This window comes from Drosophila serrata, unplaced genomic scaffold (assembly GCF_035046125.1).
Source record: "Drosophila serrata isolate PLE 108 unplaced genomic scaffold, ASM3504612v1 contig_272, whole genome shotgun sequence".
In the NCBI taxonomy this organism is placed as follows: domain Eukaryota; kingdom Metazoa; phylum Arthropoda; class Insecta; order Diptera; family Drosophilidae; genus Drosophila; species Drosophila serrata.
Window position 1 is genome coordinate 6,604,410 of NW_028257170.1, and position 19,701 is coordinate 6,624,110.

The following is a 19,701-nucleotide window of genomic DNA, read 5'->3' on the forward strand; positions in this document are numbered from 1 at the left end:
GCCATTTAAATACATACATCTAGCCTGTGCAATTCGCTGTAGATTGTATTAAATTTTCTTGCCGGAATGCCAAACTAGTTGCAGCAACAACAACAGTGCGTCACATTCGCATAGCTCTATTCCAGCTACGGAAAGGCGAGGACGCCGCAGGAAGTGTTGGCTTCTGTATGCCGCTCCTAATGTACAGACTAATGGAGCAGCAATGGAGGAAAGGTGGACGGTTTGCTGGATTCTCCGTGTGCGGAACCCGAGCTCACACACCGGCGGCTGTTGTACACGTACTCACGATTAGAGGCGAAAGACAGGTAAGAAGCATACCTGAGAGATGCACTGGGAAAATAAAAGCATCCATAGGAAAAGATATTTGTGTGGAAATGGAAAATTGATAACTTTCTCTCTAAGCTAGTTTATGGATCCTTCTGGTATCCTTGTGTAAGCTTACCTTCTCTTACAATAAGGAAGATGTTAGCTTCCTGATAGTTAGCGTACTGTTTAACCTTCAATTTCTTATATTTCTGATAGATAATCTTTTGGTAGTTAATCTCCTTCTAGTAAAACTTCTGGTAGTTAGATCCTGGTGAAGTAACCTACTGCTAGTTAGACTCTAACTAGTAAGCCTTTCCATAGTCTATCTATTAATGCCCTGTTGCTTAGTTAATCTCCTGCTTCTGCTATGTAACCTTCAACTACAGAATATTATGCTTGTTAACTTCTTCCTAGTTAACTTCCTAAACATCTGTGATATTTTTCTACAAATTCATATAGAAATTTTTACAACAGTGCAGGTCGGGAGGCCCAGAAGCTTTCAAATCGGACTCGGACATGGTCTATGGTTATAGGAGTCCGGAGCAAAGACCAGGATCAGGAGGTCCTGCACACTCAGTCAGCGGTCCACACAAATACACGAGCGCAAACAATGAAACGAAATTTTTGCGCCACGGCATCCTTAAGGCGCAATGTAATTTCCTGTGACAAAATACAAAGCTAATCTCCAGCACACAACGTTGTCGGGGCACACGGAGTGGAATAAATTCGCCATCCTGCGAAACTTGACTAAAGGATTTTGGCTTGGCGTCTCTCTCTAGCTCTCCCTTTCCCACTGCCTATCTATCTCTTTCTGTGTGCGAATGTTTGCAGGACAGGACATACCGGTGACTTCGATACGTGCAGCGAGCGGAGCGGAGGAGGATTCAGGTCAAGGCTTTAACTTCTCACACTTTCCTTGATCCCGCCCGAGAGTCGTTTGCCATTTGATGAGCAGCCAACAAAAGCGCCACACAAATAGTCCTCGTAGCCAAAGAAATTTCAAACTGGCGCAAAATAAATCGAAACTCGAACTTTATTCCTTGGGATTTTGTGCTAGCTTCCTATACTTTCGGTGGGATCAGATGGCAGGACATTTGTCGTGACACGGCCAGGGATTCCGTTTGATTTCTCAAGTGTAAACTGCGAGGCAGCCGATTCTTGTCCGTCGCCCAAATATCAATATGCCCGGCCACGACTCACCTCTGCATCAGGCGTAATTGAAGGGAGCCTGGCCTGAAGGAGGTGGTAGGTGGACGATGGCAGGTGGCAGCTGGCTGCTGGAAGCCCATGCCCCCTGCCCCCACTCAGAGGCAGGAACCCATCCTGCCTGGCTGTCTCCTGTGCTGGCAAATGCATCGAAATCATCAGCGCAAATAGGGCAAACAACCTGTTTAGGCATTCCGACGACGCACCGAGGCTGGACATAGTCCGCATCCGCACAGCGTCCTGATTTACCCAATTGTTGCCTGATTGACGGGCACATCCAGTGCACTTGCACCGTGGTCTTTGGCTGTGGTTTCCATATCAAATTTAATGGCACGCTCTCTCTTAGTAGACACTCCCTTAGAATTCCGACTAATGTGGTGTGGCTGAAAGGGGAAAATCTAGTTTCAACTTGGGATCCCCAAGGCAGATGCTCCGCATATCCTGTTTCTGACAGCTCTCTGTAGGTCCTGTCGAAGTGCAGGGAAAACAAGGGAAAATATTTACGAACTACATATAAAGCGAAGAGCTGGACTACGCGGGGAAAGGATGCTGCAATCATTAGCATTGCATTTGGGTAAGTTTGTTTTGAATATAATATTATTTATTATGTGATGTAAAATTGATTAAAATTAATGCTCGATTTTCACTGCAATTACCTTCCTCAAAATAATATATAATTAAACTTACAACAGAGTTTCCTCTTTGAATCTTATATACAATCATTTAAAGAACTTCCTTCCGTTTCCAGTAATGTGAAGGACACCACTGACCACTGCTCAGGATTTCCCTTCACACAAACTGACAATCGAGGACGATGTGCAGAAAATGTCTGGGCAGGCTCTCATCACCCGCTCAAAACCATGGTGATCCATGCATAACTTGGCCTGAAAGAGTCTGGGACTTGTGAAGGACGACGAGTCCTGCTTATGCTGATGCCAAATGGACAATTGGCAGGAACGTTTCTCGAAGCCAAATTCGGAGCTGCGTTTTGTTTGCCTGTCACAACATGAGGCCCTTGTTTGTGCCATTAACGCTTCAATTCGAATGGCCTTCGACCCACTCGGACACAATGTGTGTATGTTTGTGTGTTGGAACGGTCGAAGGTCGCATCCGAAATTCCATTTCCATTTCCCAGGATCCATATATAGATAATCTGACTTTTATCCAGATTACGCTTGTGTAAAGCAGCAGTCCAAACACCATAAAGGACACACCATGCCGCAACAAACAAGTTGGCCAACAAAAGGCATTCGCTCGACAACATATTTCGGATTTGTTAATCCGCTCAACAAATTTGTTTTCAATAACCTTAATGGCTTTGTCGTTAAGCTTTTTCCAAAACAAAAAAGGGACAATAGTTTTTCCAGAGCTAATCTCGACCAGAAACTTGTTTTTATTAACAAAACAATTTGAGATTTTATTTTTCCGAGAAGCAATTTAAATCTGGATATGTTATATAGTCATAAAAGCTGTAATTATTTTTTATTATTGAAGGTTTTTTGTTTTTTGTAATGTTTTTAATAGAGTTTTTAATTTTTAAATGTATATTTTTAGTGATCAATTTTTAAACCTTTTAAATATTTTATTTATTATCAACAGTAGTTTATCTTATAAGGTGAGAAGGTCAAGAATATTTGAAAAGTCATTGAAATATTTTGTTTTATTATATATGTGTTCTCTTTGAATTTATCCTTATCTTTAAGCTCAGCTTTCCTTTTAAATTATGCCTGTTTTAATTTAAATTTTCCCGTAAAAGATATTTATTATTCTTTTGAGAATTTTTGCTACCCCTTCAAAAGCCATAGATATCTGCAATGAACATGGCATTCCAGTCTCCGGCTTATCGCTGTTGCGTTTAGAACATCCGGAAAAGTGCAAACTCGTATATCCTGTGACCATTTTCTGTTTTTCCACGGGTAGCGCGGCCTTTGACTGGGCGCTGTTGCTTCATTATTTTGTTTGTTAACCCACTATCGGCCAACGAAGCACCTGAATGCTGGATGTTAGAAGCCTCACATTGCTCTACAGTTTTTCACCCCCCCCCCCCATTTTTCCCCCCGCTTTTCCGCGCTTTTCTGCTGCTATTTTCTATTTCTATGCATTCATGCATAATGGCTGGCAAACGTTTACAATGGCAACAGCATGGATTTCCGCACGTTGCCATTTGCGGTCCATTTGCGGCAAACGCTGGTCGTCGACGGCAGTGGGTTAAGGATGGTGGGGGTGTGAATGTGGGTGTGGGTGGGGCAGGGTCACCATGGTGCTGTTAGCATGATTGAAAAACGTGCCCCCTTCATTTCCTTTTCCGGTTGATCCCTCCCTCCTCTCCCTCCTTCTCCCTGGCATCCGCAACCCAATCCCTCCTCCGTTAAAGTTAAAATTCTATAGCATTCGCTGGCATTGTTGGGATCCAGTGTTGTTGTTGTTGCTGCTGCTGCTGCTACTGGTGGGATTTCCCCTGGTTGTTTTTGTTGTTGTCTCTGGTCTTTACAATTACGTAATTTATTTTAACTGTGTCAAATCCACGCCGATCGACAGCGATTATGCTGGCAAATTGCAACAATTCCTTTTGCCAGTCCCACTCGCAATTTGTAAATGTCGCCGGCATCCGTCTTTGTCTCAGTGCGTACACAGGCAGAAATTTTGGATATAAATGATATAAGAAACTACATTTTTCTAAGTATTTAAAAGAGTCAGAAAATATTACGTATATGTAACCTTTACGTATACGTAACATTAACGTAACTTTTACGTATACGTTATATTAACGTAACCTTTACGTATACGCAACATTAACGTAACTTTTACGTATACGTAATATTAACGTAACCTTTACATATACGTAATATTAACGTAACCTTTACGTATACGTAATATTAACGTAACCTTTAAGTATACGTAATATTTTCTGGCGTAAAGGTTACGTATACGTAACATTTTCTGGCTATGAAGTATTATCTTTGTCTTGTTATTATTTTTAACTCAAGAAAGCTTACCTACACTCCACTTTTGAATAATTAATTTTTTAATATTATCAATTTACATTTAATATTTATTTTTCCCGTGTCTATCCTGGTGTTTTTCCGTCTGCGTGTAATGGAAAGTGATGGTGGCAAGGACTCGGGGTGGCTTGAATATCCTTTCCCCGGAGCCTGGTAAACTCACAACTCAGTCTGGCTGGCTGGCAGTCACTTAACTGCAATTAACCGCAGTGTGCTAATTAATTTGCTCATAATTGATGCGATTATGTGCTCTGAACCCGCTACAAAACATCCCCCAATCCCGCGGGTCACATAGCAACTTCAGCCGAAATTGGGCCAAATTCAGAGTAGAGTTTGCCGCTGGCCCGAGCTGCACTTTTGCGGCGGTCCTGGTGGAAATCAGGCGAACTAAGCTTAGTTCCTGCACAATTTATTAAGGACTCTCGGCCCGGTCTGGTCAATTGTGAAAGAGTCACGGGCAGCGCATCGCATCCTGCATGCAGGCGGAAATGAGCTGAAATTGCAATCGGAAGCCCCGAATCGGGACTTGGGCTCTCTCTGGTTCACTTTCAGTGGGTCAAGGCGGTCAGAGAGTCAGTGGTTTGCTGGTCATCTGGTCATCTAGGTTGGGTTGGTGTAAACTGGTCAAACGGCGGATCTGGCCCCGGGGCCAGGACCATTTTGACTTCATAAAACGTCCCGCTGGGTAACGCCCTGTCACGGATACATGTATTCAAATGCAAAATTTAAACGCTGCCGGGCACATTTGAAAATTTATCACACTGGGAGAAATATATGTAAATATTGGAAATCTGATATTTAGACAATCTAGAAAATGGTAACCAAATTTCGAAAAAAAACGATACATTCTGGATGTAAATATTATTTATTGAATCATAAATGTGCCTTTTTGGGGAAAGCTTCATTTAAAGCATTTAATTCTTTTAGGGATACTTTTATTAATGTTAACATAATCTTATTAATTAAAAAAGCGTTTCGTTTGAGTGTTCCTCAATAGCTAAAATTGAATTTGAAGAATGTTTAACCCTTAATTTTCTTAAAGATTTCATGTTCCATGAACTTAAAAAAGAGTTAACTTCTCAAAGCTTATTTGAGTGTTTTATTGATATACCCATGACTTTATATTTAAATACTAAACAAAGATGTTGTATTTCTTTAGTTTTTTTTAATCTACTTTAAGAAGAAAAAATTAAATTCAATATTATTATAAATGTTAAGCATGCACCCTAATTGTAGAATTCCTAATTAAAATTTTTTAGACATCAAAAGAAGACCTTTCTTCCAGAGCTTGCTTCCAAGTAATGTAGATTCCCATCAAATAGTGTATTTAATTTAATACAAAATTGCGTATGTAATTTGTTGTATTCCAAATGATTCAGTTAAATGTGATTTTTGTGTGTGCATCGGTGCCTGAAACGCAACAAGGGATACAAAAAGGACAGCCCGTTGGACGACTGTCGGGTTCGTTTGTCAGTTAATGCGAGAGCGCTCTCATACAAATAGCATTTCATGGGCGGGGCATTCGAGTATTTGCCCAAAGGATGGCTACAATTTTCGGGGCCCTCCATTTGGTTTATTCGGATTTTGGATTTGGGGGCACTGGGATATGGTAGCTGGTTGCTGGTTGCTACATAGAGAGGGAGAGCTGGAAGTGGGTACTTACCATTTAGGACATGCACACGCACACTGGCAACATCTGCATTGGAGGGCGCACAGGAATATTTGCCCGAATCGGCCAGATCTGCATTCTGGATGAGCAGAAATGAGGTTGTCACATCGCCCTTTTCGGTAATTACCGACACGCCGCCTCTTGATGAATCATAATTAATGACCTGCAAATGGAGGAGGAGTTTTTGGGGGCAAGTCGTGAGTACATTTCGCATACACAATAATGTCAAAACAATGAGGGCCAGACAGCGAAAATCTTGTTGCAACGGCTGTGCCACCGAAATTTTCTAATGACTTTGGGTTTTTTTTTTGGCTTGCTTTAAAAACTGTGCAGAAAATTAAATAATCTTGCAGAAAAATAAGTGTTAATTTTACTTTCACTCCTAGTGTTTATTGAAATTATACCCTAAATAAAAACGAAATATAAAACAAGATGTAAAGAATACCTTTTAAAAACTCTATTACTTTAGAAGGATTTATACTTGGAATATCTTTTATTTAAACAAATCTCAGTAAAATGTCAACTTATACTTCTTCTTCCCCTCATCAGTGTGTAAAATATAACTTTGAATTGCAAAATAATTGAAGGTGTAAGAAAATACACGAGACTTGGCAACAGCTGCCATTGACTGACACCCGTAGAAATTGTGATTTTAATTGGAATTCGATGACTCTGTGTTCGTGATTAAGGTTAACTCTCGACATCAAAGATCGCGTGAAGTTCCATGCAAATCAGGCAGAATAAAGCCGAATATATACACATATATATATATATATAGAAACAGGAGCAGCAGGAGCAACAAGAGCAGGGCCCCAAGCAGGAGGCTCCACCTCATTATGGTTATTGCTTGCCATCCCGATTATCGATCTGTGCATGGCGGCAGGGATAGGATAGCATGGAGGTCCTGTCGAGGTCCTGCCGCTAACAGCAGCTGAATGCATATTAAGTCGCTCCCCCTGGCGGGCAGAGAGGGTGCAAAGTTCAGGATACTCGTAGCAAGGAGCTGACAGAGAATTGATATTAACACATAATGCCGCTGACAGGGCAAAGACTTTGGCTGAAAGACTAAAGCCAAAAGCCAGAGGAGAGGACAGCAAAAAAAAGACGAAGAAACGAGAAGATGTCTAAAAACAACTGCGGAAATGAGATGTGGCCCACACAACCCCTTGGCCAAGTCGCTTCGGGGAAAACTGTCTGGCGCATAATTTGCCGTCTAATCCCAACTAATCGACAACATTTGCTGATTCTATGAAGAATGAAAGAAAAGTTAGCGTCACTGCTAATGATGACGATGGCTAAATAGATATAGACATAAAGGAACTACAGCAGGAAATTGGCTAAAATGAATCCATTGATACCGATTAGGGTAATGCCTTGATTGCGCAATCATCGAAATCATATTGAAGGGCATTGGGAATGGGATTTTATTTCCTGGTTAAGGATTATGACTTGAGGTTAATAAAAATTAAATTTTTTAAGTTCTATAATATATATTTTTTATACCTTTTCTTTAGTACGACTTTCATCATACCCTCTTTATCCTAGGTATCAGTCATGAAAACAATGAAAATGACACAAACTTGGTCGCAAAAAACTTTTCGGCAAGTGAAAAGTTTGCCTATCAGTCGGGACACGATATCCGTGGCCCCATTACTGCTGACTCTGGCATAAATATCATATTTGTATTATAATATCTCGCCCTTCGGCATAAATTAGTTAATGAGTGGGCGACAGTAGAGTTGGGGTAAGGGAATAATAACAGAAATAAGGCGAGAGGGCAGTGTGACAGAGGAGAATAAAAAATAAATGCGAATCTGCAGTTTGTCATTTGATAAATTGAAAAAACATTTTGCCACCGAGGGAGCTTAAAAATTCATGGCGTGCCGTTTGCAATTTTCATGACAACTGCAGCTGGTTCAGTTCAGTTCAGTTCAGCCGAGTACGCTGGGGCTCATCCTGACTTCTCCAATCGGGGGATCCGATTGGATGGGAAATGTGGCAGGAAAAGCAGGCACAAACAAAGCGAAACAATAATATATATATATGTATATATCCAGCTGGATATAATACAATGGCAAAAAAACACTGTACAAATGTACATATAAAATATTTGTGTAAAATGTTTGTAGCTCATTGAAAATGCGCATATATCCGATTTATGTGGCACTTCTCAACACAATAATCGCCCGCATATTTTTCGAGCATAAAAGGCAAACAAACCGAAGGCCGTAAAAATCCTCAGTACATAAAACTGAAATGTGAGAGGCAAGTGCAAAAAACAAGAGAAGAGAAGAGGAGCCCTGCGATTTGAAATTCCACTCGAAGCAACCTGAAGTGAAGGCACCCAATACCCTGGCTATAAGCCGATGGCCAGGTAACCGTGGCCGAGTAGCTGAGTGGCCGTGGTGGATGGAAAAATGCCAAATATTTCACGGAATTAGCCCCATATGCCACGTGTCCTGTCGACTTGTGTGACCTCAGGAAAGGCGTGGTGAGGTGAGGCACGGGCTGGGATAGTATGCAACACGTTAATTACAATTAGCCAGCGGAAGTGCGAGGAAAAAGTGCTGCATACATTTCAGCTGCGGTGCGAGAGTGGAAGTGCATCAACTGAGTTTATCCATCCATTAAACTAATTAACAGCAAATTTGCATGGATCGTAAATAATCCGTGTGCACAGGGCATGGAGCAAGGAGCGGCGAGCACGAAACGTGGCAAGGAGCGAAGGGGGAAAGGACAGTACAGGACTTTACAAAAGCCTGCAGCAAGGACGCGTTAAGGTTCCTGCGGCGCACACGGACAGGTGGGCCAGGGCTGCAAGGATTTTAATTAGAAAATTCCAGGAATACATTAAAATACGCCAAGTGGCCAAGCTGGCAAAGAAGTGAGCAGCAGAAGCAGCAGCAGGAGCAGGATTTGTGTGAGCAGCGCATTTAACACGCTGGCATCCTTCGTCCTTTTTTTCACTCTGCATTTTTTGTTGATATTTTGTTTGGCTTTAGCATTGCAATTAGCGTGCAACTGTTGCGGATTCAGGCGCACTTAGCACTTGCCACTCTGCAATTAGCCGGGCAGCCGTTGATGCTGCTTAACTTGACTAAGACAACAGGGCTAATTGGCCGAAGCTGGATCAGGACCAGGACCAGGAGCCGTACGTGAAGGACAACTAAGCTTTTGCCCCAAATAATGTCGATCTGAATATTCTGTTTTTGCTCTCCTTTAACCCCCCTCGCCGGTAATTTAAACATAACCTGTCCGCCAAGCGCCATTGACACAGTTCTTTCCTTCGTCCCTGCTTGGCATCGCATTTGCATTTGCATGTGTGAAGGACGCAGGATATGCGGGGGCGCGTTGATTCACTCATTAAAATAACAACAGCTGACGTTTAAATAACGCTGACGTTGACGTTGAGGGAGTGCGGTACGACAAATCTGATGAGGGTTCCGCGAGACTCGGACAAGGATGTGATGGGGCCATGCACATGTGTAACATCTCCCGACACCCGGTGGCGTATGAGCAACGGAAGGTAGTTTTACCAAGGATCGAAGTTTCAGACTGGTCATAACTTGGCAAATGGCATATATGTCATTGTTAGGAAGTTGACGAGAGCAATTAGAAAAGTTCAGAGAAGGCTAAAATAAATGAAGGCAATTGATATGTAATTGTTGAACGCAATTAGAGGTGCTAACTTGCTGATTCCAATTATATTTTAATTTGATTAATAAGAAAAATAAACTTTACAGAGCCTGAAACTTAAACTCATAATTAAATCAATTTACTATCTAAGTAATCAAAGATAAGTCAATTGGCAGCTGCATTATTTATTCATCTCCACTAGGATTGAAATTTAAATTCTATATAATAATTCTATAAAATAAAATTGTATTGTATTGTTTACCTAAAGCCACCTAGATTTACCTTTAAACCACCCAAGAGTCATGTTTAAGGTAGGTACTTTCAGTGGACACTTGAAAGGCTCTGAAAGGGAATGTAACAATAAACTTTAATTACCTCCTCGTGATGATACCAGAAGATGTAGGCCGGCGGTTCGGGGCTGAATTTTACAGTGCAAGTGAGATTTATGGTGCTGCCTTTATCAACGTGAAGGTCAGGACCTCCCAGGATGGTGGCCGTTGGCACTGGAGACACACACCGAAAAAGATAGAGAAAAGGCGAGCAAAAGTAAGTGCATGAAAAAGCGTTGTTTTTCGGGGGGAAAAAAATAAAGGACGATGGTGATGACGATGAGCAGGAGTCGCCTAGGTGGATCCCGGCTGGCTGGAAGGCTGCCTGGCACTGTAGAATAATAAAGTACGAGATAAAATGGAATTATTGTCGTATAAAAACCAAGTCCTCGACGTTCCATCGACATCGCCATCGCAATTCCTTGGCCGTGCGTGTTGCTCACTCGTTTGCTGTGTGTAATTTATTTGTTCAACAACTTCGTTTTTTCTTTTCCCTCTCGTTTTTCTTTTTTTACTCATCTGCCGCTTGGCGAGTGCCCTTTTGTTATTTGCGACGACAAATGGTTGATTTTTTTATGAAGCCCGGGCTGAGACCGAAACCGAACCCCAATCGGACAGAGGGTTTTGGGGATTGGGAAATGGGACTCCCCCGATACTCACCGACGACATTCAGGCGAACGAAATAACTGCGAACCGGCTGCGTCGATATCTGGCACTCGTACATGCCCGCGTCCCGTTTCTGGGCCCACTTTATCTGGAGCGTCCAGTCCTCGGTGTCCTGGTGGTGAGTGGCCTGGAACCGCTGGTCGGAGGTATATGTGTACGAGCCCACGGTCAGTATGTGGATGTCACGGTGACGGATCCAGGATACCTGCAAAACCATCAACATGGGTAAAACAATGTACTCTCTCTCTCGTAAAAAAAGAGGCTAAATTGAAAAGGTTGCACTTTGGGTAGTTTACTTAAATTGTTGTTAATCAATTCAAGTTGAAGCTACCTTGGAGAGGAATTTAATTTAACTTGATTTATATATATTTATTTACAAATGAATTGAGCCAGAGTCAGAGGAATTTAACTTGATAATAATTCACATATTTCATAAAGTCTTATCTTAATCTCTAGTAAAGCTAGAATTTTCAATTCTAATTCAATTAGCCAAGTGACATTAAAAGTTCTGGCCATATTTTAAAACTTGGGAAATCACAGGCCATTACTCTCCACGACAGCTCCTTGGGCTTGGTCGCATTAAAAATGCAGCAATTGAAAACGAATTGCCGGCGCAGTGTTATCAAAATCGAATAAAGTACGAAGATTAAGCCGCGATGCAGGCGGCGTAAAGGGTGTGTGCGCGATAAAAAAGTTTTTGCATCATTTTGGCATGAATTTTTGGCCGTGGCGAACGTGACGTATGAGCAATGTGTGACGCACTTGCCGAAGGGGGAAATTTTTGAGAGGCTAAGACCCGCCGAATCTCAGCGGAATTACCCCGGGAAGCTGTTGCTGTGGAGCCACACACTACACACTGGTCGTGCTCGAGCTGTTTTGAGCTTTGCTTAATTATCGCAAACTTTTTAAGTAGTTTTGCGGTGCACAGAGATAACTTTGTAAGCCCCAACTCTGCCTGGGCTGGCTGCCTTGCCTGGGCTTGTGTAAACTTATTAAGTCAAATGTAAATGCAAAATTATCGCACTTGACAGCCAGCAGGGTGTGTCTCTCTCTCTCTCTCTCTATATACCTTCCTGCACCCTCTAAAAATAAAAGCCCCCACAATGATGGGTGCGTGCGTGCGTTTAATTATACGAAATGTTGCTGCTGCATACTTTCGAGGGCCTGGAACAATAGTGTAGGTTTTTCGGTATGATGATGGTCTGCTCTGCTTTTCAGTTTTAGTTCAGTTTGGTGCTCTAGGAGTGCATAAAAGTGAGAAAAACATGGCCCTCTCGCACTTTTGACAACTCGCACAACATACCGCACACACTACATACACTCACACACACTTTGCAGCGACAACGCTGCCATTAAACAAACATTTTACGCAACAAATTAAAGCGTAATTAACAAGTGCACGCTGCGCTGCATGCGGTGCTGTAATGGAGCCACGCCCCCCTCCCCGAGCCATGAAGCCCAACCCCAAAGGCGGTTGGTTTCATATTAGCAGCAACGCCTCCACAATATGAACAGCAAATGTTGCACAGCGGGAAAATATGTGGTAACTTGAACAAAATTATAGTTTTTACTAGTAGGAATATAAATTCAATACAAAATTACAAAACTTATAAGACACTCTGAAAACCATTAATAATATTATTAATTAGTTACAGGAACATCTTAACTCAATGAATTTAAATATATTTCATGTTACCTAATACATAGTTGCTCTTACTCAAACATTTATATTTGTAAATATATACATCTTTCAAGACTTTAGATTTTTTATAATTTATTTATTATATAGCAAATGTTGTACAACATTTTTCTCCCTGTGTGCAACAGCATAAACAGCAACAGCAATACTAGCAGCAGGCAACAACAGCTCGACATTCCGCTTCAAGTTGCAAGTCGTGCTCGGTTCGGGGAGCCTCTGAACTCCCAGGGAGGGGATGCAGGGGCAGGGGACAGAGGGTACTTTAGGGTGGTCTAGGGTGCTGCTCTGCTCTGTGGCGGGCCAACTTTTGGGTCCGTGCAACTCGGACTGTGAGCCAAGTGCTGTTGACGCGTGCGGCGAGAGCAATTTCATGAAATTGTTTAAATAATTTCGCGCTCAAATGCAATTGAAAGTGCCGCGGCAGCAGCGGAGGGGAGGAGGGGAGGAGGGGCGGTGCGAGGCTCAAAAAGGCGCGCCCACTTGAGGTTGAACAGTTGATGTATGTGTTAGCCTCCAGGGTAGCGGCATGCATGTATGTGTGTGCGAGTGCGAGTGAGTTTGGACTGCCACTCGACGTCCCTCTTTTGTTTGGCAAGAAATTAAAAGTTGCGCCTGCAAACGGCATCCTGCAACGCCATCCGCATCCGCATCCGCATCTCCATTTCAGTCCCTAGTTCAGTTGCAGTCCTTCCAGCAGGATCCACTTCCTGGTGCCGCATTTGTGTCAAGTACTCGCGAGCGTGTTGAAAGTTTTGTTGGTTTTTGGCATCGCCTCGCATTTCCCCCCGCAGCCGAAAAAGGAAAATGAGAATTGGCGAGTATCTATATGCAAATTTTATCCTGGGTGCGAATAAGAAGGATCCCCCGCGGGCCAAACGAGTGTGTGTCCCACTCATTAATCGCTTGCCGCTGTTGTTTGTCCTAATTATTCATAAACCTATCTGACGGGCATATTAAAAAAGTTGAGCCCCCGTCACCTTTGACAATTATACATTTCATTAGGCACGTTTTAAGGCAAGGCAGAGGGGTCTCCCCCATCTGCTCCTAATTAAATGTTACAAAACGGTTGGAAAATGGAAAGTTTAAAATCTCTTACAGAGGAAAAAATTACCTTAACTGTATGTACTTTACTTTATTCCTCTTGTGTTTCAATTTATATATTTTATAATACAAAAATCTGTATTAATTTAGCTCTCTCTGCATTTAAAAATATTTTATGCTTGTCTGTTTGTGACAGCAGGAGGAGACTCTGAAGATTAAGCTCAAGCTTAAGGAAGAAAGTAGAGAGAGGGAGTGGAGTCGCAGGTTGCCTACGGCCGACCTTTGTCTTGTGACCCCACCAAAAACCCAGGAAAGGGAGCAATTAAAGCAGATAAACAAAGGAAACAATTGCAAAACAACAACAGCGGCAGAGAAAAAAAGGAATTGCTAAATTTCCAAAAGACAAAAAAAAAAAACAAACTTAGAGCCAACTTGAAAGTCGCCTTACCGCAAAAGTAAAATAAATGGTGAGGCGGGGCACAGAACTAATTAAAAATTTCACCGTCATGCCAAGGGAATTACACTTTGGTCTACTACGCGTCGTCGACCAGGTTAGGAAATCAGCCAAGAAATCAACGCAGAAAAGACGGCCAAAAACAAGAAGGAAAAAAAATAAGAAAAAAATTATTCCGCGCATGGAGAATAACTGAAACTTGGGGACAAACTTTAATGGCAAGTCAACTCCTCGTTGTCGTCACGCACGACAACAAACTTTTCGACACGAGTACGCTGTTAACCCCAAAAGTCCCACACCACAACACACACACAAGCACTGAGAAAATATATATATTACAAACTAACAGGTGAGGAAAATCTAGACCTGTACATAAGACATAATTTTCTTATTACTACATTATATTATAGATTAATTAATTTAACAAACCAACACTAGCATTTAGCTCTTAAAGATTACCTCTCTGTCTAAAAGTATACACTAGTTATTTCCCCATTTTATTCTAAACCTTAAAAACTTTTCCCTTTTCTCCAACTGCATCATCTTTTAGCCAGAACTCACCGTTTTGTTGGCCAAATTGCGCACACGGCAGCTAAGATAGGCGGACTTGCCCATGAGAGCGGTGACATTGCGCGGCGTCGAGGGATCAAAGTAGGGCTCCATCCATTTGGGATGCGTATAGGCGGCGGTGGGAGCGGTGGGCAGGAGCATGGCCGCCTGTCCAGCTGTCGGAGTGGTGGTCAGCAGGTCGTCCAGCGAATTGTAGCCCTCGATGGGTCCCTGCACGCCGCCGTTGGTCATGTCTGCAATGAGAAAAACCGAATGCCATGTGAATTTCTGTGTGTGTGTGAAAAAGTCAAAAGCTGCAAAAAATAGACACAAATGCACTGCCTAACCCCCTCTGGGTATATATCTACATACATACATATAGATGCAAATTCAAGTGAGCAAAAAGGGGGGTGGGGCTGGGGACAGGACCTTTTATCTTTGTGCGGTTCACAGCGAAAATATTTAAAAAACCCAAAGTGCAGCTGTTGGCAAGAAATTCGTGTTGCATGCAACCCACACTTTTGCCATCGCAAAATGACATTTACATTCATTCACTCTCACGGGCTCCAAGTCCCAGGGCTTTTACACACTGAGTAACACACTCCGGATGCAGTACCATCCTATCCTCTTCCCAAAACTTTGCTCATTAAAAGTGCTCCGTACTCTTGCTGTGGTCGAAAGGTGCATCCATCCAAGTGGCCCGGGGGCCATGGTATTGGGTCTGTGAGCCTTTACTCGCAATTTGAATGATGTCCGAGGGGCCCGAGCCAATGTGTTCCTAAAGCGCCAGACAGCGGCACAAGAGCACAGTGGTACATAGGAATATACAGATACTAGTTGAAACTATATCCTTCGAAAGAGATATATCACAAAACTATAGCAGAAAGAGGAAGCTTAAGTTAATTCAATTTTCTAAATATATTTCATGTGACGACTCACAGATTTAAACTGTTGAAAAATTTGTAATAACTTTGGTGTCAAAATTAAATCATTTTGCCGACTTAACTTTCCGTTTGTGCAATTAATGTGCAGGAATTTGTTAAATTTTCTAAATTTTGTTTATTGGTTATGTTCTCCAGAGTTTAGAGCACTGTGCCACTGAGGTCCTTTGGCTAAGGATTTGCCGGGAAAAGTAGAACCAGGGGATAAAGGAAAAAGGGGGGCAACCTTCAAGCGAGTGAAGTGTTTGCGGTTGGCAAGTACAAGTGCACATACACACACAAATCGCAGGCGAAATTGTGTCACTGCTCACGCACACACACAGAGAGGGAGAGGGAAATACGCATATTGCAACCGCAAGGATCCTCCTTTCCTTGCCTTAGTTTTCCTTTTTTTGCGGCCAACCCTTTTCACTGTCGAGCTCATGGTTATGCAAAATATTTGCACTCAAATCATATTTCAAGGATTAAAACTTGCATTCATTCGAAAACTGTTTTTCCACATGCACGCGTTCAAATACTCTTAAACATACGCACACAAATAAACCCACAACTTTGGCTTCATTAAACAAAAGGCAGCTGGGAAATCCTTACCATTTGCCTAAATGTGGGGGCGTGTCTAAGTTGTGGGAGTTGGATATTAAATATCGATACAGAGAGTGAAATTGAAATCTATATAATTTATGGTTTGATCTTTAACAAAAAGTATTAATATTTACTAGACTTATTAATTATTATTATATATAAATAAATACCAAAAGATGCACTCAGAAAATATAGGGAAATCCCTGTATAAACTCATTCATATTTTCATAATTCTGTGCCATCTCTATCCCTTAACTCAATATGCTTTAATGGCAAGGAAATTTGAGTAAATGTGGCATTTAATTCAAAACAATTCCACTTGGCAATTGGCATCTGTTGCCCCACAAAATAGTGGCTGCCGCGCCACAGTCACCACTTAGCCAGCTGGCAATGGCTCCCCTGACTGTCTAACTGCATCCTGCTGCATCCGGAATCCTCCATCCTGCGTCTCGTATTTGTTGCTACTGAGCTTAGTGGTTTGTTAACTACTCTCATGTTAATGTTGCCTTTATTCCCCCCGGACTGCGGCTCCAAGACATTCAATGTGCGGCCGTGGTTGTTGCAACCAGCTTTTGGTTGAAATTATTATAGGTAAATCCTGTATATAAGGATAACATAGCTTGTTACAGAAATAATTCATTTGTTACATAGCTGACATTGGTAAAAAGGACGACACGAGAGAGACTTCAAGGCGTGGTTATAAGAAATTGACATTAGCCCCTGTAACCTTTTTATTGAGAACAATAACAAGTGGCTGTGAGACATAAGATGCCATTGTCAGATAGAATAGCATCTTTAGCTGCAAGTGAGATGTACTCTTTCGTATCATTCTTTTATACCCTTTCAGGGAATAATTTATTATTTCAGTCAGAAGCTCGGAACCCTGTGAAGGAATCATTTCTGACCCTATAAATCATATATATTATTGATCAGAATGAACAGCTGAATCGATCTAGCCATGTCTAGTGGAAAAATAAATTTTTGCATTTTTTTAAAAATCGCAAAAACATAAATCGTAATAAAAACATCATTAAAATTGCCAAAATTCGACCAAAAATTGAGTATTCTAAATTGTAAAACGAAGTATGCAGATTTGTTAGCGCTATAAAAATTAGCACAGAAGAGCTTTCCGAATTAAAATTAATGCATTTTTGGCTTAGTTATGATGTTTGAAAAACTCTGATTATTCAATAAAATTGGCTGTTTTTATACCTTTTTGAAGAGTTTTATAATTTTAGTCAGACGCTTTTAGCAGCATCCACAAATGCAGTATGCAGATTTGTTAGCGCTATAAAAACTAACACAAAACAGCATTCCGAATTAAAATCAATGCATTTTTGGCTTAATTATGGTGTTCGAAAAACACTGATTATTTACAAAACATGCCTGTTTTTATACCTTTTTGCAGGGTATTAGTATTAATCAGGAGCTTATAACACAATGAAGGAATCATTTCCGACCCTATAAATCATTTATATTCTTGATCAGAATGAACAGCTGAATCGATCTAGCCATGTCTAGTGGAAAAATAAATTTTTGCTTTTTTTTAAAAATCGCAAAAAAACATAAGGGGTTACATCATTAAAATTGCCAAAATTCGACCAAAAATTAAGTATTCTAAATTGTAAAACGAAGTATGCAGATTTGTTAGCGCTATAAACATTAGCACAGAAGAGCTTTCCGAATTAAAATTATGCATTTTTGGCTTAGTTATGATCTTTGAAAAACTCTGATTATTCAATAAAATTGGCTGTTTTTATACCTTTTTGAAGAGTTTTATAATTTTAGTCAGACGCTTTTAGCAGCATCCACAAACGCAGTATGCAGATTTGTTAGCGCTATAAAAACTAACACAAAACAGCATTCCGAATTAAAATTAATGCATTTTTGGCTTAATTATGGTGTTCGAAAAACACTGATTATTTACAAAAAATGCCAGTTTTTATACCTTTTTGCTGGGTATTAGTATTAATCAGGAGCTTATAACACAATGAAGGAATCATTTCCGACCCTATAAATCATATATATTCTTGATCAGAATGAACAGCTGAATCGATCTAGCCATGTCTAGTGGAAAAATAAATGTTTGCATTTTTTTAGAAATCGCAAAAAAACATAAGGGGTTACATCATTAAAATTGCCAAAATTCGACCAAAAATTGAGTATTCTAAATTTTAAAACAAAGTATGCAGATTTGTTAGCGCTATAAAAACTAACACAAAACAGCATTCCGAAATAAAATAAATGCATTTTTGGCTTAGTTATGATCTTTGAAAAACTGATTATTCAATAAAATTGGCTGTTTTTATACCTTTTTGAAGAGTTTTATAATTTTAGTCAGACGCTTTTAGCAGCAACCACAAACGCAGTATGCAGATTTGTTAGCGCTATAAAAACTAACACAAAACAGCATTCCGAATTAAAATTAATGCATTTTTGGCTTAATTATGGTGTTCGAAAAAGACTGATTATTTACAAAAAATGCCAGTTTTTATACCTTTTTGCTGGGTATTAGTATTAATCAGGAGCTTATAACACAATGAAGGAATCATTTCCGACCCTATAAATCATATATATTCTTGATCAGAATGAACAGCTGAATCGATCTAGCCATGTCTAGTGGAAAAATAAATTTTTGCATTTTTTTTGAAATCGCAAAAAAACATAAGGGGTTACATCATTAAAATTGCCAAAATTCGACCAAAAATTTAGTATTCTAAATTGTAAAACACGAAGTATGCAGATTTGTTAGCGCTATAAAAACTAACACAAAACAGCATTTCGAAATAAAATTAATGCATTTTTGGCTTAGTTATGATGTTTGAAAAACTCTGATTATTCAATAAAATTGGCTGTTTTTATACCTTTTTGAAGAGTTTTATAATTTTAGTCAGACGCTTTTTGCACCAACCAGAAATGCAGTATGCAGATTTGTTAGCGCTATAAAAACTAACACAAAACAGCATTCCGAATTAAAATTAATGCATTTTTGGCCTAATTATGGTGTTCGAAATACACTGATTATTTACAAAAAATGCCAGTTTTTATACCTTTTTGCAGGGTATTAGTATTAATCAGGAGCTTATAACACAATGAAGGAATCATTTCCGACCCTATAAATCATATATATTCTTGATCAGAATGAACAGCTGAATCGATCTAGCCATGTCTAGTGGAAAAATAAATTTTTGCATTTTTTTAGAAATCGCAAAAAAACATAAGGGGTTACATCATTAAAATTGCCAAAATTCGACCAAAAATTTAGTATTCTAAATTGTAAAACGAAGTATGCAGATTTGTTAGCGCTATAAAAACTAACACAAAACAGCATTCCGAAATAAAATTAATGCATTTTTGGCTTAGTTATGATGTTTGAAATACTCTGATTATTCAATAAAATTGGCTGTTTTTATACCTTTTTGAAGAGATTTATAATTTTAATCAGACGCTTTTTGCACCAACCACAAATGCAGTATGCAGATTTGTTAGCGCTATAAAAACTAACACAAAACAGCATTCCGAATTAAAATTAATGCCTTTTTTGGCCTAATTATGGTGTTCGAAAAAGACTGATTATTTACAAAAAATGCCAGTTTTTATACCTTTTTGCAGGGTATTAGT

At 40.3% G+C, this 19,701-nt stretch overlaps 1 protein-coding gene across 2 annotated transcripts in view; it reads right to left on the reverse strand.

The window, feature by feature from the left end:
• Positions 1-19,701, reverse strand: part of dpr6 (defective proboscis extension response 6) — a 143,455-nt gene that overhangs the window by 25,189 nt on the left and 98,565 nt on the right. For both annotated transcript variants that reach the window (XM_020961199.2, XM_086833192.1), the window contains exons 3-6: positions 14,570-14,811; positions 10,809-11,019; positions 10,195-10,322; positions 6,178-6,346 (exon numbers count right to left, since the gene is read on the reverse strand). In XM_020961199.2, coding sequence (XP_020816858.2) covers positions 6,178-6,346; positions 10,195-10,322; positions 10,809-11,019; positions 14,570-14,811 — 750 coding nt within the window. The remainder of the gene's footprint in view (positions 1-6,177; positions 6,347-10,194; positions 10,323-10,808; positions 11,020-14,569; positions 14,812-19,701) is intronic.